The sequence below is a fragment of the Phoenix dactylifera genome, unplaced genomic scaffold (assembly GCF_009389715.1).
Source record: "Phoenix dactylifera cultivar Barhee BC4 unplaced genomic scaffold, palm_55x_up_171113_PBpolish2nd_filt_p 000601F, whole genome shotgun sequence".
Taxonomy (NCBI): domain Eukaryota; kingdom Viridiplantae; phylum Streptophyta; class Magnoliopsida; order Arecales; family Arecaceae; genus Phoenix; species Phoenix dactylifera.
The window spans coordinates 101,030-119,014 of record NW_024067998.1 but is presented as its reverse complement, the minus strand read 5'-3'; the positions used below and the strand labels follow the sequence as shown (position 1 = coordinate 119,014).

General features: G+C 38.0%; 1 protein-coding gene across 1 annotated transcript; it reads right to left on the bottom strand.

The window, feature by feature from the left end:
* Positions 1-539: 539 nt before the first annotated feature.
* On the bottom strand, positions 540-14,354 carry LOC103715758 (mitochondrial import receptor subunit TOM20-like). The gene is made up of 6 exons (XM_008803503.3): positions 14,029-14,354; positions 13,740-13,818; positions 13,084-13,253; positions 12,952-12,999; positions 7,137-7,220; positions 540-1,033 (listed from the first exon to the last, which is right to left on the bottom strand). The coding sequence occupies exons 1-6, from the start codon at positions 14,125-14,127 to the stop codon at positions 902-904; spliced, it is 612 nt and encodes a 203-aa protein (XP_008801725.1). The 5' UTR covers positions 14,128-14,354; the 3' UTR covers positions 540-901.
* Between the last annotated feature and the right edge of the window lie 3,631 nt (positions 14,355-17,985).

The window sequence follows — 17,985 nt, the reverse complement described above, 5'->3', positions numbered from 1 at the left end:
GAGAAGCCATAATAGTAGCCGTAACCCATGCATCTTTCAACATGAAAAAATAAAAAGAATTAAAAAAAATTCGAAACTGCAATCCGAACAAGGACCCTGCACACTCTCATTTCTCAAATGAAAAATTGCAGAGTATACATGTTTGGCACAAGAAAAACAAAAGAGAAAAATAAAGGATCCCTTTCGATGGGAACTCCCACTCCAGTGGAGAAACCGTGAGTGCACTAGCAATCAGATGGAATCGTGATTTCATGTTCCATGGGAAAAAAACAGGCGTCCTGGTTCCCCAGCTAGCAACAGAAGAGACCTACCAGCCGAAGATTATGGGGCCTTTCGCATGGTACAATTCAAAATCTTGGCAGAGATGCGAATCTTGGCAGATGCACAACTCAAAATAAACCAATCTGAAAACCAAAAAAGTCATTAGCAAATCACTGGCTCATGCAACACTTGATCCATCCATTCACTTTGATGCACTAGATGGAGAAACCAAGCTGATTTTGATGTCAAAATCAAGACTCCAGTAATTCGCTTCCTGCTATGATTCTATAGCCTCTTGCACATGACTATCTTAGATTAAGGTAAATAAAAAAGCAAAGATCATTATTGCAAACAAAACAGCCTTGCTAAACATACCAAGGCGAAAGGCTTCATTGCATCAAAACAAAATTAGAAGGAGACAGTTGGAAAATTTAAAACATGCAGACTTTAACAAGGTATATGGCGACTGGCTCAAGAAAAAATAGAACTCAGCATGCAAGCTAAGCAGCTATAGGTATAGGCTATTTCTCCACCTTGGCCTCAACAGCTTCTCAAGTTACTCGGGGCATAGGAACCTCAGAGTCCAAGTACTATGAAGCAGTAGACTTCCTTCAGAGGACTGAACTAAAGAACTGGCCTTTCACCTGGGAGGAGGGGGAGGAACATGAGACTTGGCCATCCCTACCCAGGCTACAATGCCAACTGCCAGGATTACCCACCCAAGTATGTCATACTTCAGGTCACTGCTTTTTTGTTTCTTTTTCTTGGACACCTGAAACAGAAAAATAAGACTCAGTTGTTGAAGACAGCCTGCACAGACCACATACCAGAAATAGACTACGATACAAGGGCATCATCAAAGACCTAACACACATTAGAATACCAACATGATGTAAGTACCATAAAGTAAAATATTAAATAACTTTTTAAGTGATGAGGCACTGTTCAGACAAGGATGCCAATTTAAGGAAATCATTCATCTTTGGAAATTACAATAGGAAAAAAGCAAAAAGCCCCTTTTTTCCTCTTGACGAGGTTTGTTACAGCAATATCAACCTAAAAAATGCTGAATGTCCATCACAATGACAGCGCAGGCAAGGTAATGTCAAAATTAGAGCCTATTAAAATGTGGCGAGAATAAACAGTATTAAGGACTTTATAACATAGAAAAAAGGAAAATAAAAGGATGCAAACAAGAAGGTAAATTAGACAAGTGTGCAACTTACGACAATCCAAATGTACGAAGTTGAAAATAGACAATCAGTTAAGAATTTGAGTAAATGCAGGACTTGCTAACCTCTATACTGAAATACTTTAACGGAATACCAATCTGCTTGGGTTGCATAGATCTAGATGAGCCACTATGGCACCCATTGGGCAATAAATCTGCATATGTGCGTAAGGTTTTTGGGCTCTAATGCTGCCACCTCTTAACAGTAAGTACAATGAGCGTGCAAAAGGCACAAGTATATCTCAATAAGTATCTCTTCAGATCATAGTTGTCAAATAGCCTAGGCAGCCCTGGGCGAAGGACCTTCCTATAGCCTAGCCATAGCCTAGGCAATTAGATGATTGCCCAGGTGCAAAAAAATTGTAAAAAGTTAATAAAATAATTTATTTCATATATTTGATTTATTTCCAGCATTGTTCTCAATAGACTATCGATATCACGACACAAATAAAATTGGTAATAATTAACACATGAGTTCTATTAAGAATACATTACTTCCAAGTCTATAACAATTATTGTTTGATCTAAACTCATCGAATACAAATATATAACACCATTCACGTCATAGATCAAATGGTGGAGCACACATTCTCTATTCGAAGTGGATGTGGATTCAATTATACATGATGTACTACTTAGTACTTATTATTATGATAATAGTAAAATCACCGGTATGACTACAATATTGAAAAAATAAAAACTGAGCATAATACAAGAGAAATACAGTAGAAAAAAAAAACGATCGACTTCTCGTTTTCCTGATTTTCCTAATACAAAGAACAGAACAACACAACAAAAGAATAAAAGTCATAATAACATTCAAAAACCCAACCACCAGGAAGGACCCTGCAATTTGGAAGCAAAGATTTATTAATTTCAGAAAAGAGTGTGAATGAAACAAGGAATAGCAGAAGTCTGAGCAAATACTAACTTCCACGTGAAAGAAACAAAAACATCAAAACAGCAACAATGTCAAACAGGCCGTGCTGGCCAGCCATGGAAGCCTTGCCACTTGCTAGCAAGCTGGCGATGGAGAAAGAGGAGACAGAAAAGGAAGGGGAAAAAAGAAGAAACAAAGAAGGGGAAAAAAGAATACAAGGGAGAAGGAGAAAGAATGAAGGGAGATCACTCACTCAGAGCCCCAACGGTCAACTGCATCCTAGAAGCCTCACCGGCCAGCCGCCAACCACCAAGATGCGAATGAGTAGGTGGCGATGAGAAGTATCCATTCATGCCATAGTGAAGGGATGGGAGAGTGAAGAAACACAAGTCCGGGCTCTTCGCTCTTTTCCTTTTTTTCCATTACATGATTTGACCCCAGCCATGGTCCAAACACATTTCAATTATATTTAACTTGGCCTAATTCAACTGGGCTGAGCCAGGCAAGCACCCATCTGAAATAGGTAGAGTGGGCGATGCTGCCTAGGCAATGCCAAATTGGCTGGGTGAGCAGCCACAAATCATGCCGTTCAAGAGGTGGTCGCCTTGGCACCCAGGGGGTTTGCCTAGGTGCCTAGGTGACTGGAGAACATATGTAATCTTTGTGTTACCTATGATGCCAAGCAATCACAGAATAATAGAAAAAGTAACCTTTAAGTAGCTAAAAGTTGAACCTAGCAGGAGACCTGATTCATAAGATTACTTGATCTAAACAAATTACATGACTCTTATGACAAATATGGTTGATTTTCAGTTTCCTTGCAGTAAATTTACTTTCAAGCAATATCCAAGAAAATAACTAAAATGAACTGCTTCTAGTTCATGTTAAATAAAGAGAGTATATTGCATTTGTTTTACTCATTTGAAACAGAGATCAACTCCGGCTCCAAAGAAACTTGCAATTCAATAGACTTATTCATCTTTTTGGTAGTAAGACAATAATCTTCATCCCAGGAAAAACTATACTACTTCAACAAATGCCGAAGCATGAATCTAAATTTAGTTTAACCAACCTAAAGTACAGATATATTCCACCGAAGTTGAAACTCAAATAAATTTCACACTATAAAGTATAAACCAGTCTAGCTGACCATGCAGCAAGTTAACCTAGCCTCTCCATCCAATTGTTGTTGGCCTCCACCTCAGCTTCTCAAGCCTATGACACTACAAGCCTAAAACAATTAGCTACCTTAACGAACCATGCTGAAGATACATCTAAAACATGTCAACACCATAATTCTGATAAATAAAGTCAAAATGACATATTACTGAAAAACCTTAATTACATGTCAGGCCCTTCAATTATGTCCTACCATCCCCATCCTAACGTTCAACAGCCTCCAGGCCCCTGGCTCTGCCAATCTTTTACAAAGCGGTGGTCATTCTCTCCACTAAGAAAAGTCTTCCTGCAGAATCTGCATCCCTTTCATTTTACAATGGCCTCAAAGTATCTTATACATGCAAATGCATGTGTTTTACAGCAGAATGATATTGGAGCCCATGATAGCTATTAGGATTGAGGATTCTCTATATAAATGGAAAAATTCAATTATGTGTTCCAGCTGAGACTATGTTTATCATTAGACCATGATATTTTAAACTGTTAACATTTGTAAATGAAGTGATTCTAGTTAAAAATGTGAACTATTATAATGCAAACTCCTACGACCTTGATGATGGACTGCATGCCCCCAGTCCGCACGTCTATAAATAAGCCCATATTTAATTAATAATCCCTGTTAGTTGGTCCTTTAAGGTAAGGAAGCAAGAGAAATGGCCTGTCAAAAGTAGGTGTTTACTTATTAAGCTAAGTAAATAAATAAAGAAAATTAATTAAAAGGATTACAGCATCCATCTTCCTCTCACAAGCATCTTGTGCTCCCAGCACTAGTTTAGGCTAATGCCAACAAGGCTACCTATCTGAGACATAACGTTACCCAACCAAATAAATAAAAAGAGAAATTACAGTTTCACCCCTCAAGTTTGGGTGATTCTCACACACACACCCTCATCTTTAAAATTTTTCAATGTATCCGTTCAAATTTCCTAAGTGTTCCAAAGTGGTCCTTCGACTCGCCAACTAGCCAATGCCGTTAGCCTGTCATTTCAAAAGTCCAAAATGCCCTCACCCTCTTCAAACATCTTCAAATGTCTTTTCTGCTTCCTCCCCAATGTCAACCATTATGTTCCGACCCTCCGCTCCCATCCTCCCTCCTCAGCAATTATCTGGCGAAATGCTGCCTCCTCTCCAGTCCTCCTCTCTTCCACATTTGTTAAGAGAGTAGAAGAAGAAGACAAAGTGGACGAAGAAAAAAAGAAGAAACAAGAAGAACATGATAGTGAATTTAATCTGGGAGAAGACAAAGCAAAATCCAAGTATTTTTACTCATGGTAATGGTGGAATGACTCCGTCGAGCGAGCTCCCGAGATCCCAACCTAAGAAAGCTAGGATTTTTCTGGTACTGCTTCAATGTTTTTTCAAATTCTCAGATAAAGATTCCTCCTTTCCTTTTTTACTATCTTCATTTTTGCGTTCATGTGGTGTCTTGAATGAAAAGTTGGGCTCTGTTGGCAAGTAGAAAATAGGACCTTTAATGTATTGCTCTGCATTTCACTGAACCGGAACCGAGGTAGGAGGATTCCCCTTCAAAAAGCTGCCTTTCCCCTCATTTGCTGTGGAACGAGGTAGATGGGGGCATGGCCAACAAAACCCATCTCTCCATACCCCCTTTTCTCTTATCTCTCCACCACCTGGTTAGCCTCTCAACATCTCAGTCAACTCAATCTATCAACTCCACCCCATTTTTTTAATCTCAAAAATATAATCTCGTCACCACGCACATGAACTCAGTCCTATAGCCTCTCATTCATCAACTTCTCCCACCCTCAAAATAACACAAATCCCACACCCCCGACATTGTCATAGTTTCTCACCATTACCCTCCCATCAACACAACCTGTATACCCAATCCCTCACCCATACTGAGACACACAATAATATTCGTCCAAAGAGCTAGCTAAGAACTAAGAGCTCTCTACACCCATCACTCTCCATCTCCTGCTCTATTCATGTGACCTTGTTAACGCTAAGTAAAAGAACCAACTTCTTGTTCACCATACTTCCCATCTCCACTCTTTTTATACTACCACTAATAGTTGCCATAGGACAAGAACTCTCAGCCAATGGCTGCCACCAGCACCATTTCCACATCCACACCCACCTTTAAGTCGTTGCTCAATATTGCAATGGCACCATCTGCCCTGACCCGTACGTCTCGACACTCACCGGCATCCCCAATCTCACCTCCAAGCTCCTCCCTGATGTGATTGCTGCCATTGTCAACTGCACTGCAGCCAACTTTTTGGATATTGGTGAAATGTCACTTGACAAAGCAAGATTGAGTGTTGGATTCTGCCCACCAAGAGTATGAGAACTATGTCCCATGTTACTACAATATTTGTAGAGGTTGAATTTGGGAGATCATGACACCCCAATTGAATATGAGCATCTATTTGCTCGAGAGTTTGCAAGGGATAGAGGCTGTTTGATTCCGGCACCAAAAAAAATATAAAATTCCTCTTAGGTGGTCAAGTGGGAGAGACTTCAATTGAAAGGAGAATGTGAAGATCACCATGCAAGAATTATCCACGATCCAAGAATAGTAAGCCTTTTCTCTCACACCCTCATGGTCTCTCTCTCCCTCTCCCTCCCCCTTTCACTTGGAGTTTCTCTGGATGCAGCAGAGCAGTCCCTATTATTTAGATACAAATCACATGACCTCACATGATTCATAGTATCCTTGATGCCAAGACACCAACCCAAACAGATACCAAGGGCATTTTTGTCCCAAAACAATATTATGCTATCATGTGATGGTCAGATGCCACCAGTCTGTTAACGGAGATGAACAATAAGACCACTTTGGAACATTTTGCAAACTTGAAGGGCCACTTTGAAAATTTTTAAAAATTAGGAGATTGTGTGTGGGAATCACCCAAACTTGAGGGGCTGAAACTATAATTTTCCCTAAATAAAATCCAGTCTCGAAGTGTGCCGTTGTATATTTTTTCCTTGTACTAGAACCATAGCATTGCACATTGTAGTCTAGAAGTTTTACTTTAAGGAATAAATATACTTTAGTTATTTCACCAATGAAGCTAAATACAAAGAGATTGACAAACTATTAAGTTTAAGCATATATTCACAAAACACAGAGTCTACATTTATCAAAAAAGAAGTGCGACTTAGAAGCTTAGAAATAAAAAAAAGGAAAATTTACAATCTTATTTGTACTTTAAGTTATTAGCACCGACGAAAAGAAACCAAAAAATAATACACATAACATACTAAGATTCAACATGTATCGGTAACATTACTCTTAACTTTACAAGAAAAAGAGATTTGGGTAGTCAATAATTTTGGAAACAAGAGGACTAAGCTCATAGGCAATTTGTCATAGACATTCTTTTTTCCATTAGGATTGGCAAAGAAATTCCCTAAACAGTGAATTAATGTTAAAAAACACAGTTTGGAAGTACTAGACGATCATTAGTCGACCAACCATGGGAAATAGTAAGGTTATCAATGAGCAGAAGACAAAGAGTTTACTTTCACATGTTTATTTAAGGCGCAAAGGAAATGTTAAAGCTCATAGATTGCAAGTTATTCTAGCTACCTTTGAGAACAAGAGTACAAATATATTACCTTCACGTTTGAAGTTGAAGATGCTCCTGCTGAAGTCTGTTGACTTGCCAACTGCCTCTGAATCTCCAAGTGCAACTCAGGTGCCTGAGGCAAATATGTATGTTACACATTTGAAATTACAATTGACAGAGGCCTGTGGCAGAAATAAGGCATGTTAACAATAAACTACTAAACTCCCAAATTTTCGGAGTAGCTAGGTGGGCAAGACAGAAGGCATCATTAGTTAAATTACAGTATATGTAATGCAGCATGTTGGAAACTCTCAAAACCATACAGAGTTAGATTCACATACAAAATCAAGAGAAAACATCAACTACTGCATTGCCAGTCAAAGACAAGAATGAAATAAAATGGAAATGATCAGAAGCACTTTGTGCTTCTACACAGAAAACACATAAAATTGCAGAGTAGAACCTTGGCATTTGCCAAGCCGGACTAGGGCAATGCCAGGTTACAACCCAGCATTAAGAAAAATAGATCTGGCCAGAGCCAGATCTTGGTCCCTAAATCTGAAACCTGAGAGCCAGCGATAAGGCCTGGACCTGAACCAACAAACCCTACCACATGCCCATGCTCCTCTCTTCCATCTCTTGTTCTTTCCTCTCATCTCCTCCTCTTCTTCTACTTCCATCTGTCCATGACCAAACCCTGATCCCATGCCAAATCATAAGCCGAGCCCTCAAATTGTCTTTTTGGCAGCATTGCGCACCACAATGAATAGCATGCTGGAGAATCCTCGAAACTTAATCCTAGCTCCATCTTGGACCACATAGAATTACTAGAATAGAAGTAAGAGAGACAGCTAAGAAGGTATCATGGAGTAGAGAAGAAGAGGGTTCGGTCAGACTTGACTAGCAATCAAAAGGTCAAAGCCTTGGCAGGTCAGTGCTTGTGCTGGATAGAATAAGGGCCTGTTCAGATAGAGCAGAATCTAGGCCAATCCTAAAGGATTAAAATCCCAGGGTAAAAAATGAGCACAAGTTAGGAATAGGTGTTTGGGTGACTAATCCTAGGGATAGCTGATCTGCAGGAATAAGTGTATCCTATAGGATAAAAATAAAGTGGTCAGGAGGATGTTATTTTTATCATATGGTCATCGGGCTCTGCTTCTTCACCACCTATTCTCTCGTGGTACCCATTGGCCAGCACCTACAACCACAACCTCTCACTGCCACCTCCAACCTCCACTTGCCATCTTTGGTTACCTCCTCTGTCCTCCAACTGCAGAGTCCGACCTCCGATCTTGTCATCCAAAAAGTAAGACCCCTTTCTCTTCGCCACCCCCATCTCACCTCCCTCTCTCTATCTCACGGCTAGGTTGCTAATCAATCCCTTCTCTACCCCCCTCACAACGCCTCGCCCTCCTCAGTTGGATGCATGCCAAGGCCCCTACTCTACCTCTTCCTTTTCTCCACTTGATCTCGAACTTTGCTAGCATTGGTAAGAGTACGAGTCAGTAAGCAACATGAATGGTTCAATCTGATAGGGTCGTCCTCTTCATGGTGTTTCTGCTGGTACTATGGTTTTGTTGAGGCGTTCTTGCATTTGCTTGATCAAAATGGCTCAATGGTTGAGTGGTTGACATTTTGCTTGGTTGCTTCCATTGGAGTTGCCATTGCTTCGATGCTACTAACAAGTGCTTAGATTGGTCTTCTGCTTGATCCTTAGTAGTTTTGTTGAGGTGTTCTAAAGCTGTTGGAAGAAGTGCAGTTGAATGGTTGAGTGTCTGCACTTCGATTGGCTACTCCCCTTGTGGTTGCCATTGCTCCCATGCTCCTTCAATAAATGGTTGAGTGTTTTGATTGATTTTGTGCTTGATCATTTGTATGCTCCTTGTTCTTGTGATTTTTGTTGCATGTTTGTTGGTTGATTTTGATGACCCGGTGAGGATTGTTCCAAGGGCTTGGTTGGGGCTTTTGTCCTATGTTTGTGACTAAACGTGCTTGGACTGGTTCGTTTGTTAACTTTGGCAACCCTATGATGATTGTTGGGGATGAAAGACAAATAAAGGGATCAGGAGGCTTTATGATTAGAGAAAAGGAAGGTGCATGGTTGATGTGTCACTAGGTCAGAATGGGGGATGACTCGCCAAATTCACATCAGAAATTGCCAACATGAACACAAAAAAAAAATCGTCGAATTTCGTATAGAAACAAAACAAACCACATCTATTCTTGGAGCTAAGGTATATAAAGAATTGCTTGTGTCCCTTTCGTCCATTGGTTAGAACATTGTCATTTCATGTTGAAGACACAGGTTCGATTTCTATAAGGGGTAGGTACTTATTCCCAACTGACGGTATCATTGCTGAGTGACCGCTCGCTATCTAGCTTGAAAAGGTGGTCCGGATGCTTCCTCTCTCCTAGCAAGCAAGACAAGATGAGATCACCACCTTAACTAATGGACTTCCTTGCATTCTTTCTTAGCCTTATGTCCTTCCTATCATAGATTCTTGAACCTCCAATAGAAAGAATTTCAATGCATGCACTCTCTCTCCTCCCCCCGGCCACATATCTCTTTCGTTCGCCCCCTCCTCTTTTTTTCTATCACCATCTCCTCAATGAGCGTAGAGTGACGGAGATAGCTTTTGTACCGATCGGTAGCTTTTTCTATCCCCTCGACCACATATCCTATTCTTTTGGCATTGTTTTCTTGGTCCAAGATTGACAGGTGATCCATCCTTTCTCCTCTACAGCAGTTCATGCATTCTTCCGAATTATTTTGTTGCATTAATTTGAATCATTGCTTAACATCAATGATTGTTAGCTTAACTCAAATGTAATCCTAGAAGGGGGAAAGAGGGGGGTTGCTAGTTTTGCCCTCTATCCAAACATAGGATAGGATCAATGATGCAAAAAAATTTGCCTTCAACAAGATTTCATGAATGCTATTGGATCAAAACCCAAATCCCATCATGAATTTTATCATAAGATTATAAATTCTAGGTATCCAAACAAGCCCTAGAGGTGGTGGCGGAAAAGGGAGAGGAAAGTGAAAAAGCCATAGAGAACTTCTAATTTAGGAGCAGGAGTGGAACAAAAATTGGGGATTAAAACCATAACAACAAAAATGTAGTTTAGAATTACTGTATGATAACAATGTGAGGTTGTGTTAGGTTAGGCCAAGCTTACTTTGATCAAACCTAAGCTTGCCTAAATGCCAACCAAACCCAAAAAGCTGGATCCAGCTTGACCTTTCCAACCTGAAATGTCTACCCAGGATAGCACAAAACTGGGCTGGTCAAGCCAGGCCAAAAATGTCCGATTCCAAAAGAGAGAGATACATCAAGAAAAGTTGGACCTAAAGACAATTCTCTGAGATGACTATGGACACCTCATCATCTAGGTTCCCACACTTCCATGGGTTTTAAACTGAATTATCCCACTTGATGCCTTGCCTGAACTTTCGCTTCAACCAATAAATATACAAGTCTTACACTTTCATTATAACTCGTCTTGGAAGCTGTATATACAAGTTGCAACCTATCACAAATCCACTTTGCAAAAAGTTGAACCTACAACACTAACATCCAGATTCTTTTTTTTTTGCTGATTTCAAGGTTACATAACTCAAAAGCGCTTTTAATACCTTTTAAGAGTTGAATGTGTATTGCTCAAACAAAAATGTTGACTGTGCATTAATTACCAGAGCAATTAGCCTAGATCCTTAATGATCCCTGTTACACCAGAAAATCATTGTCAACAGAAAAGCAAATAGTATCACAGTCAAAGCATGTAGTTATTTATTTCTCACTATGTCATAGTGAGAAATAAATAACTAAGTTTTGATCGCTCACTATGTCATAGTTATATAGTCAAAGCAAATAACTAAGTTTTGATCGCTCACTATGTCATAGTTATATAGTGTAAACTCATGCTTTTATGCTTTCAGCATGTAGTTATTTATTTCTCATGAACAGCACACAGTTACTAAATTTCTCTCCTAATGTATGAATGTCCAAGTCCAATATGCAGGCAAAAAAACCATACATACGTATATTGATATATTACTCTGATTGTACAATGACAAAAAGGTTATCCAAAAAGCCAGAATATCTTATTAAATCCTAACTTTACGGATTCATGAATTAGTTAATATATTACAAGAAATAGGCCTATGATGAGTAGATAATGTCAACTAGGTGCTTGACATGAATATCAGATCAAACAAGGTCAGATCGATTAATACAAGTAAATCACTCTCACGGCCAGTGAGTTGAAATAATGCCCACAACTTGCTGGTTTCTAAATAGGCCTTAATTAGTTAACACAGAAAGATTGCTGCGCCCAAAGCATAGCCTCATATACCCACATTGATGTCCTAACCGAAGTGGCAGAACAATGAAATTTCCTCAAGAACACAAAGGCCTTCTAGCATCCCAAGCAAATATGCAACAAGCACAAAATACATTTTAGCTAAGATAAAAAAGAGGTGGACACACAGATTTGGCAAGAAGGAAGACATTGTCTGTGGTGAGTGTCTTTGCCACCAAAACCAAGAGCCCATATGATGGCAGACCATTGCAGGAGAAGAGGAGAAAGAGGAATAAGAAGGAAGGAGAACGAAGAAGAGGTTATAGAGATGCAGGAAGAAGAGAAGAGGAGGAAGAAGAAGAATAACAAGGAGACTAGGATTTTTTTATTCGATCATCAATTGCCACATACATGAGAGGGGTGGTATTTATATAGACCTTACATCTTGACCAAATCAAGTAATCAATTGACCAAATCAATCAATTGACACTGACTAAATTTGGACCCTTACATCAATTAGTCCCTTACTAAAATTGGTCCACTAAATTGACCCAATTACATAAACCTAATTGACTAATCTAACAACAAAACAACTGACCAAATTGACTTGATTAAGATAAAAGCAAATAATGTAATAAAAGAAAATGAGTCGGACTCAAATAGACCCAATCCGGGTCTGACTCAATCTGGGGGCTCAGGATCATCTGAATGAAAGCTCTGATGTCCCCATCACCATATCTAAAAACCTAGGCAGGAAAAAACAAAAGAACCAAAAAGGGTTCTCCCAAGACTTTCTCAGTCAAATTGTTATTATTGTAATTTGCTTGTATCATTAGTGGATGATTGCATGAATTTTTTATATAATTTTCCACTTGTACGAAATTATAGGCACAATCTGACTTTAGCATGTCTCTTCCTTGCAATTTTCAGTTTACCTTAAATATTCATTCATTCAATTGCTGTATATCATGTTCCTACATAAACTGATTTAAAAGTGATCTAAGCCTGAATCTTTAACAAATACATTTAAAACTATTCCTTTTTGCTAACGCATAGGAATAAACATCCATGCCATTACCTACTGATAACAAACACAGAGATAGCATAATACAGTAATAAATGAAATAAGGTACCTGAGTAAACAACTTTCAGGCTCCAATAAACAACCATGACAACCAGACAGCACCTCCAAGAACTTAGATATCATTAAGTTCATTGTCTTTTCTTAGCAGTATAACCCATGCCGAAATAGGTTAACCAAAACTATTGCAAACAAAGAGTCCACTCATTCCAGAAACATCAGCATATCATTCCAATTACTTAAACCATCTCAGAACACATAAGTCCCCCAATACTAGTATACCCTCAAGATGATTTAAAAACCATAAAAAGACAAAATAAACAAGCTTTCAATAATAGTAAAACTTCCTGATGTGATATCCTAAACATGACCAACAAAAAAGAAACAGCAACGAGCAGGCAAAAAATGATCCTCCAAAACCAATCTACATTGTCATAGCTTTAAAAATTGAGCTGGATATACATAAATAATTGCAATATACCTTTGCTGATAAATCCAAAGACTTGAGATATAGCTCATTTCCAGGATCCTACAAGCAACCCAAACATCATTTCCTCCACTTGACAAATATAACAATGTAGAAAATGCGTAATAATCAATACAACTCAGATACCTCCTCCACTGCCTGCTGGAAACACTGAGTTGCCTTTGCAAAATAAACTGTTGCTTGCTCGTTATCAGGAGTGTAGAATGCATGAGATGTATGGGCATTTCCTAAGCACCATAGAGTATCATGCTTTCTAGGATTCACCTCCAAGGCTTCCTCCAGTCTCGATACAGCATCTGTGAAGCTCATAAAAACATTTAAAAAGAAAACTATAAAGAAAATAAATAGATTATGATACCTCCACATCAACAAGATGAAGCTTTGGCCCATCAAATAAATAAATACCCACATTCTAACAATAAAATTTCCACATAAAAGGAGATTTTTGAGGGCCTGTTTGGCATCGTTGTTTTTTTTTTTTTTTTTTTTTTGTAGGGTTGGGGGGGGGGGGGGGTCCTCCCCAATTTAGTGAAATAGCAAATATAGACTGATGTTGAATCCAACATTTGTGCAAAACATCTGCTGTTCGTCACTTTTGTTTCACTATTTTTTTGTAAGCAACAAATCTTTGCTTTCAAAAGCTCTAAAGATGTTACAAACAATTTAACAAACAATAGGGATTCATCATTCATATTGTGCAGTCTAGTTCATTTTCTTCTTGAAGTTTGGAGACAAAAACAGGAAAAGAAATACCAAATTAGACCTATGCAAATCAACAGTACCTTTAACCATTTTTATGCTGTCAGCTCCAGTTTGAAACTGTGATAGCTCGAGCAGCGCTCCTCCCCACCTTGTCAAATTCTTCAAAACGAAAAATATATTACATAGATCAGGTTTCAGCAATAAATACGTCCTAGATATACCATAACAAAAAGGAAAAGGAATAAGAAAAGCTAATTTGGTACAATTCATCCAGTGATTAGGGTTTCCAGTGCTCAAATCGCCGGTAGAACCCAAGATACTATTCCAGAAAAGAAAAACAAATTGGAACCATAGCTAGGAAGAACCTACGTCAGCATCGAGGGGGTTCTTGGCGTAGGCCGCCTCGGCGGCCTTGCGGGCGTGCTCGAAGAAGACGAGCCGATCCAGGTCGTTCGAAGGTATCTCCATGGCTTTAAGCGATCGAAGAGAAGGAGAAAACAGATCAAGAGAACCTCCTTTCCGCTCTCTCCCACACTCTCACTCTCGCTCGGGAGAGCTCTAGGGTTTTTCCAGGAGGGGAGGAGAGGAGAGAAGAGAAGAAAAAGAGAACGCGTGCCGTACGAGGGTGGCAAAGACCTTGGAGATTCGAATGGGTTCGAAAGGCCCCCCTTTTTGCTCTCCCACTTTGTTTCGCTGCCTTCATCGCCGTCTATTATGCGTCGGAGGGTTAAGATTGTTTTAATTCCACAGGGTGGTGATTTGACTGGCCGATATGTGTTATTCGGGACCGGATATTTTGCTGAGATAATATTGGCCGTTAGATTGGTCCCGCCTTTCTTTAATCATTATATGTATAATTGGAGTCATCATTTCTGCGAGGTCCTCAGCACGCTCAGGAACAGTAACAGAGATGCATGAGGGGAAAATACGATTGCCAACCATTTAGGCCCGTTTGGCAGAGATGGACAAAGCCCTCTCATCACCGTCCCCCTCTTCCATCACTCAATTGGTCTCTCATTCTCTCCTTCCAAAGTTCTCTCTTCATCTTCTTTTTTTCATCTTTCTCATCGTCCTCCATCACCAACTCTCTCCCTCTCTATCTCTCTCTCTCTCTCTCTCTCTCTCTCTCTCTCTCTCTCTCTCTCTCTCTCGTGCTAGAAATGTCGCCCTCGATCTCACAGTCCATGGTACGCCGCCGCAACATCACACTCGACCCACTCTCTCCCTCTCTCTATTTATCTTCCAAAAATATCGATCTCGCGGTCCACGATACAATGCGATATCGTGGTACACAACATCATGGTCCACCTTTAATTGTAGACTGTAACACCGTGGTCCATCTTTAATCATAGACTGTGACATCGCGATCCATCTTTAATCGTAGACCACAACATTGTTGTCCACCTTTCAGTATAGACCACGATATCATGGTCCACCGTTCCACCATACACTACGATATTGTGATCAACTATCCTATTGTATACTGCGATATCGCGGTCCACTATTAGTGGTCACTCTTGCAATTTGTCTCTTCTCTACCTTTCTAAATTTTTCTATGATCAAAGACATAAACTCTATTCAAAATTCTTTGGATATCCGTAAATTTGGAGTGCTGGAGGTAGGAAAGCTATCTACAGTTTCTTGGATGAGCTTCTTTCTTAGTTTAGAAGCTATGTCTCTGCAAAATCAAGTTTTGAAGTATTATAAAACTATTTTTATAATATTTTTTTCCTTGGGCAATGAAAACCTTGCATGTCCGTTCAATATTCTAGTTCCAGCATTGATCATTATGTCTGCAAAGTCATTGCTCAATATGTTTAGGTTCTGATGGAACTTTATTTTTTTAATATAGTTGATAGTTCATGTATATAATATTAATTTAATTGATATCCTTAGAATTATGTCGTAAATTGTTACTTTTGTATATAATATTATTTTAATTGACATCCCTATCATAAACGAGTCCAAATTATGGTGGGTTCCGTGGTTATGCATAACTTTATTAGAAATCATGCAATTAAAGATTTTGAGTTTCAGCCTTATGATGATAATGAGGATCTATACCCTTTTGATTGTTTAGAGATTAATGAACTATAGAAAGAACTGAGTATGGAGCAAAGTCAAGTAATGGATAACCGTAAGATGGATATTTTGCGATATCGTATTGTTACTCTACTTACGGCCATTTGACTTCTTTTCTTTATGAAATTGTTTATATAACATAGATTTTATGATTTATATTTTTATATTTTGTATTTGAGCAAACATGAATATTGTTTCTTGTATTTTTATTGCTATTACATCAAGAATGTAAAATACTTTGGTGACATTAATGCTTAATGTATATTTGAGAATCTGTTATGGATTCGGTGGTATTGAATATATACTTGATATTCTGTTATATCTGATATTGCACAAATATATTTTTAGAATTCAGTGATTTATCTGAACCAACATATAATATCTCATTGTGTATAAAAAAAAAGCAAGAATAAGAAAAGTATTGAAAAGAAAAGAATTATACAATCTTACTTTTGCAAGTGTGATTGTGTGCCTCTATATTTTTTTCAAAAATTAGTTCCTAAAACATATTATATTAATAAAATATTAATATATAATGATAATAATGATAATATTTTATATCAAAATATTATATTATACTATAAATATAATAATATATTACATTATATCATAATACATTGATATGTTATATTATATAATATTCATATTATATTATATTATTATGCTATAGTATATAATATTATATTAACTATATTATAATAGTATTATATTATATTACAGTAATATTATACTATATAATACATTTATATATTTTATATTTTATTATGCTCTATTGTATAATATTATGCAATGTTCTTTATAATCATTTTGTCATACCAAAAGTACTTTCTCAGTTTGTTTACCAAATATATATTAAAGTTCTACATCACTTTAACAATATAGTTACCAAACAACAAATAGCTTTTTATAAAAGATTTACTTCAAAAATCTCTACTTCAAAAAGCTTTATTTCTAAAAGCTTTAACCAACAGCTCTGCTAAATAAAGCCTTAATCATGTTCCTTTCTTGGTTTTATCAGTTTTATCATTCATGGTCTTAATGGTGATTATGGGGCTGCAATACCATCTTTCTAGATCTTTTGATTAGCATAGGAACCAACTTGATTCAGCTTTGGCCATGCCTAATACAATTAGAAACCTTTCTTTATGAATTTGAAAAAGCACCACTTCAGCAGTGAACTACAAAACCAAGCACGGAGATTGCAACATTTTCTTTATTTGATTTTGGTGGTGGTGGTGGTGGTGTTTGCTGCCTCCAAGTCCTTCACCATTTAGTTCGATATCTCTTGCTCCTCTTATATAGTGCCTCCATCTGTGCAGATCGTCGACCTTCGGTTGTTTTCTCTTTGAGCTCTGCCTTTACTGCAACTGTTATTTTCTATGTATTTACTCGCTGTCACATCATCAGATAAGTTAATCAGCCATATCGGCAGACACGCTAGTCTATCACATCAGTTAGACACATCGACAGACGCACCAATTTACTATGTTAGTCAGTCACGTTAATAGGTGCATTACTCTACTGCATCAGTTATCTACTTCGGCATTACCAAAACACATCAATTTACTATGTTAGCTTCTTGATCTATCACATCAATTTCTAAGATGCTACATCAGCTTTTGTTCTGCCATATCCAATTCTGTATTATCACATTAGCTTGACACATCAGTCTGCCATATCAGCTTCTAAGTTATTATATCAACTCCTAATCTGCTACATTAGCTTCTGAGATGCTATAACAACTCATGTTTTGCCACATCAAGCTCTATTCTACCACATCAGCTCTTGATCTACCACCATATCAACTTTTGAGCTGCTATGCCAACTCCTAGTCATCACGTCAGCTTCTAAGTTGCTATTTTGGCTCTTGATTTAGTACATCAACTTCTGGATACATTCGTGATCTAATTTTCAAACTCAAGTTAGCACCTATAGTACCATCTTGAGTTTGAGGAAAAATGTTAGCATAATTTTAAGGATCAACAACTTGCATCACGCATAATATTTTTCTCTATTAGTATGATCATGTATCAACCTATATTATTTTTTTATTAGCATGAGCTATGTAAATTATCTTATTCGAAATCAACGACAACATGATGTTCTTTCCTTAGAATAAACGATCAATCTTGGTCATTCACCTGTTTAACGCATAACAACATAGGCATCCTCGTGTATGGAGGCAATTAATAAGGTAGATGAATTGTATTGTATATTATTTTTACGCAGCTCTAATGAAGAAAC